This window comes from Octopus bimaculoides, chromosome 12, assembly GCF_046866305.1.
Source record: "Octopus bimaculoides isolate indiv1 chromosome 12, ASM4686630v1, whole genome shotgun sequence".
NCBI lineage: Eukaryota > Metazoa > Mollusca > Cephalopoda > Octopoda > Octopodidae > Octopus > Octopus bimaculoides.
Window position 1 is genome coordinate 65940355 of NC_142939.1, and position 5000 is coordinate 65945354.

At 35.6% G+C, this 5000-nt stretch overlaps 1 protein-coding gene across 2 annotated transcripts in view; it reads right to left on the reverse strand.

The window, feature by feature from the left end:
- LOC106884488 (neuronal acetylcholine receptor subunit alpha-2) overlaps positions 1 to 5000 on the reverse strand; it is a 292828-nt gene that overhangs the window by 48073 nt on the left and 239755 nt on the right. For both annotated transcript variants that reach the window (XM_089361243.1, XM_089361244.1), the window contains exon 3: positions 2778 to 2822. In XM_089361243.1, coding sequence (XP_089217369.1) covers positions 2778 to 2822 — 45 coding nt within the window. The remainder of the gene's footprint in view (positions 1 to 2777; positions 2823 to 5000) is intronic.

Consider the following 5000-nt stretch of genomic DNA (forward strand, 5'->3'; position numbering starts at 1 on the left):
CTGATTGAAGAATATTAATTCTTGCAGATCAACGTCAATCTTGTAATCAATAGAAGCAACCTGTTCACTGGTAGAGGAAGGAAAAAAAAAAATCAAATCACAATCTGCAAAACGAAAACAACTGATTTGAACTAATTAATTAGTTAACTTAATTCCTCTCCTTGATTGTTTTTCTTTTCATATAAACCAAAATTATGCGTTTATTCTATGCCCTTTCAACAATGGGCTTCCATTGTGAAGCGTATAAATAAACTTCAAAGGGAAATTATCGCTAAATATGACAGCATAAAAACCGAAGAATTCGACAAACAGTATAAATGAATCTATGTTGTTATACGAATGTTGTGATAAGTTTAAATGTTGTTATTTTAGGAGTATTTATTGATATCTCAGACAGACGTTTTTGTTTTGCAATGAAGTTAACCAGTGTGAAAATATTTAACTAAAATGATTCTGAAAACTATGGTGGCGAGCTCCGTAGACTATTTAATCACAAGGGAAATATTGGTTTCAAATTTTGGCAAAACGCCAGCAATTTTGGAGGCGAGTGGGGGGGGGGGGGTGTAAGCCAACAACATCGACACCCCGGTACTTAATTCGTATTCATTTTATCGACCCTGAAAAAGATAGGCAAAGTCGACCTCGGCTAAATATGAACTCAGAACGTAAAGAGGGGCTAAATGCCGCTAAGCAGCTTGTCCTTGCTCGGCGTAAACTCACTGCCCTGAATCATTAGGAAAATATTGAAGACATAAACCCCGTGACATAAACCACGTTTAGTTGATACTGTCCATCGGCAAGCTTATGCACACTGGATTATGCTTGAAGTCCGAGATGTTAATTATACAGTAATGTCTCTACAGCCAGTGGTAAATTATTCGTACTGTGAAGCTAGAATATTCAAGCAAGAAAGATATTTTAAATGCCTTGTGGTATTTAGCTACAGTCCTTTACGTTGTCAGTTCAAATCTCACCGATGTCAACTCTGCCTGCCATCCTTGATAAACTAAAATAATGATCAGAAATTCGGGTAGATTTTAATGGCCAGTAAATTCCACCCTGCTTTCCAGAATGTAAGGCTACGTGCATAAAGTCGAGATCTAGCATGACATGTCTTTCATTCTCCTCCATTCCCTTTCTTTCTCAGTCTTCTACGTGGCACATGTAGAATAAAGTAAACACATTTTACATTTCACTTCAGCCTGTCATATTCCCCCGATGAAGAAAATCCGTCCGAAACATCCACTTCTTTGTGGTTAGATGATATATTCCATTTTGTGAACATTTTTTAAACACTATTTACTGATAGACAAAATCACTATATTTAACATCCTGACTCTCTGACGCCAGCTCAAAATGACGCTGTCACACCCAACACTTCTTAATTTAGCGCTAAAAATACACATTATTATCGACAATTTTGTATTTCGCTAATCACAGAATCTGCACACAGCATTGAAATCAATACGCATAATATAGATTTATGGAATCAACTACGAGTGTGCGTGTGGGTGTGTGGGTGTATATGTGTGTATGTGCAAGTGTGTGTGTGTGTGTGTGTTTGAATGTGTGTATGTGTGTGTATGTGCATGTGACAGTGTGTGTGTGTATGTGTCTGTATATATGTGTGTGTATGGGTGCGTGTATCTGTATGTGTGTGCATGAGTGTGTGTATGAGTGTGTGCGTGCGAGTGTGTGTGCGTGCGAGTGAGTGTGCGTGTGTGAGTGCGTATGTGTGTGTGTGAGTGTGTGAGTGTGTGCATGTGTGCGTATGTGTTACAATTGACACCGAACCAACAGCTGTAAACAAATTACGCACAATTTGCTTATAAAGTAATCTAAGAGTAACAGCTATCGAATGTCAAAAGGAAAAGATCATAACGTTACCGAAGCCATTAAAAAATATCGTAACTCTATCTATTTGCGAAAAGCGAAATTACCGCCAACTTGTGAGCTCCAAAAAGCTAGCAGGAGCTCACAAGATGGCGACACAGCTGGATGTCGATAACCAATAACAAAGGGATATAACCCCCAATTTTTACCTTTGCGTAGTGAGGGATTTCCTCCTCCATATTTTTAAGAGGTCTTGGGCCAACAAGTTTATAGGATCTGACGATAAGCCATGAAGGTAAACTCTTTATGGACAGGAAATCTAAGGTAATCCCATGAACCGGCCATCCCCATTTTTAATATATACGTACGTACATACATACATACATACATACATACATACATATATGTATATATATATATATATATATATATATATATATATATATATATATATATATATATATATATATATATATATATATATATATATATATACATGCATGTATATTCCTATGTAAATTCATACATATATACTTACGTACATAGTTATATATGAGTGTTTGTGTGTGAAAATATGTATCTATGTATGTATATCTCTTGTTTAGATTACATGTATGTATATGTATCTTTTACATGTATGTATATAAATCTTTATATATGGTGGAGTTATTAGATATTATCTTGGCTGAGACTGTTATAACAATAAAGGAAAGCTAACGTAGGAGGGGAAACGTTATGCCAATGATGTCGATGGTGATGACTAAGACGACTACGACGACGACGATCGTTATGATTATAATGGTGATGATGATGATGATGATGATGATGATGATGATGATGATGATGGTGATGATGATGATGATGCTGGTGCTAAAGATGATTTTGACTTCGATTCAACGGCAGTGTAGTAATGTACAATTAACAGCAATGACATCAATAGTTACCTGGTCTAGCCACACATTGGTCACTAAAACTTGATTTTTCTCATCCTGGAAATATAAAAGAGGAAGGCAATACGTTAAACAGCTATTCTGATATTCATGACATCATGGCAGATGAGAGAGAAGAAGGCGGAAGGTGAGGCCATAGGGTGCGAAACTATGAAGAAGAGAGATGTAGGAGGAGTATGTGAAAGAATAGTGAGATATCGAGGGAAAGAAACAAAGAAGAAGAGAGAAAAGAGCGAAGTGGGAAACAGAGAATTCGGATACGAATAGAGGCAAACAGAGAAACGCATTGCACACAGCTTACACAAACGTACTGAAAGATATGCACAAACACATGCAGACACACACAGACACACACATGCTCACAGTGTGTGTGTGAGAGAGAGAGAGGGGGGATGGGGAGATACGGGAGAGGGAGAGGGGGAGACAGAGGGGGAAGAAAATAGAACCGGGAGTAATTTTTCTGAGAAAGTGTAAGAATGAAAGATCAATGAAAAAAGCAAAGGTTTAACTTAAGTAGAATTAATGGCATTTAAATATTTCTTTTTCTGATACATGCAAACGACTGAGAAGTACAAAAAAATAACAGACTCATCAATAACAAGAATAACAACAACATAATATGAAAGAATAAATGAAATAGTACACGTTGCCTTATTTTCGTAACCCATATCCTATAGTTGTTAGTTTCCACACTCTTTAAATGATTTTCTTCTTTTCCTTATCTGTGTTGATATTGTTGTTAATGTTTTGATAATATTGTTACTGAAGATGCGCAGGCGCGAGCTGAATGTGACAAACCGACAAGAATATTTGACGACGGTGATGGTGGCAACGACGGCGACGGCGTGTATGGGCGTGGTCACCGTTCGTAATATACACCCTTTCTGTAGCTGGTCTCGTTGACCGAGTTGCTTGCTCGGGGTCAAACGTGGAAGATGATAGGAAATTCGTCACCAAGAATTTGTCACCAAGAATTTCTTGCCACTCCCCTAGACATTTTTGCAGCACAGTATTAAAAAAAGTACTTATGTGCAGCCCCTCTCATTGCTCGTCTGTCTTCAGAGCTTTTAGTCCCGTCGCCAGGTAAGAGTCTAGTTAATGAAGTGAAGCATAATTTTCAAGAACTGCAGAAAACTACAGCGAATAGTTAATTTGACAGACTTTCTAAAATTTTAAATATATCTTCAAGTCAGACACTGAAACAAAGTGTTTTTATTGTATATTACTAAATTAGAATCGTATAATTATATTTTAATATTAAATAAATAGAAATTCATCAAATTATATTTGTGTGAAAGGTAAATATAACTTCAGTCTTTTCTCGCTTTATGAACGATTAAACTAAATTATATTTTATTTTATTATTATTTGTTGTTTATTTTTTGTTTCAATTGGCAATTTTTGGTGATAGCAAACCACTTCTTAGATGATAGACTTGGGTGACAGTTGTATTGTTCTTAAAGAGGCCGACAAATTAAAGTTATAGAGATACAGTCACATACTTTATCAAAGCTTCTTGATAATTTTGGAAACAATTCTGACATATTGTTGTGTTTGAAGTTTCTATTGACTTTGATGTGTCAATAGGAAGTATAATAGGAAGCACAAAGAAAAGATGAAGAATCTCTTCATACTTGGATTTTGCAGGCTTCTCCTTTACAATCTCATCTCCGCCTTCCACAACGGCTCTGTCAATTTAGATCTTTTCATCTCCTTAATAGCTTATTCCTTCACCAACTAGTATATTATATAATATAGGGTAGACGTGTTTGACTTTGAGAGTGAACACTTCGAAATGTTTGACAGCGAAATCTGAACAATTTCTTTTGTAATCAAGAAGATTCATTCTTACAAAAATGAGAAAGAAACTTGTTGTCCGACGCCATTTTGAATATATTTACTGTCGTAAAAGAAGCAGATTTTAATTGCAAATGACAGATCAATCACACCATAGTGTTTGATATATTTGCGTTACAATAAAATAGTAAAATAAATCATCATATGAGTTTGTTAATGATAAAATATCACCTGTATCCTAAAATTGAAACTTAACTCGATGCAGTTGGATCTTTAACGATTAAACGTAAAAACTGATGAAAATATGAATGTTGTAAGAAGGTATAATACTCACGAAAAGTATTGAAATAGAGATATCCATGTTGTAAAGCAAATATCAAAATGCAACACACCCGTATACGTTCATAATTACACATACAC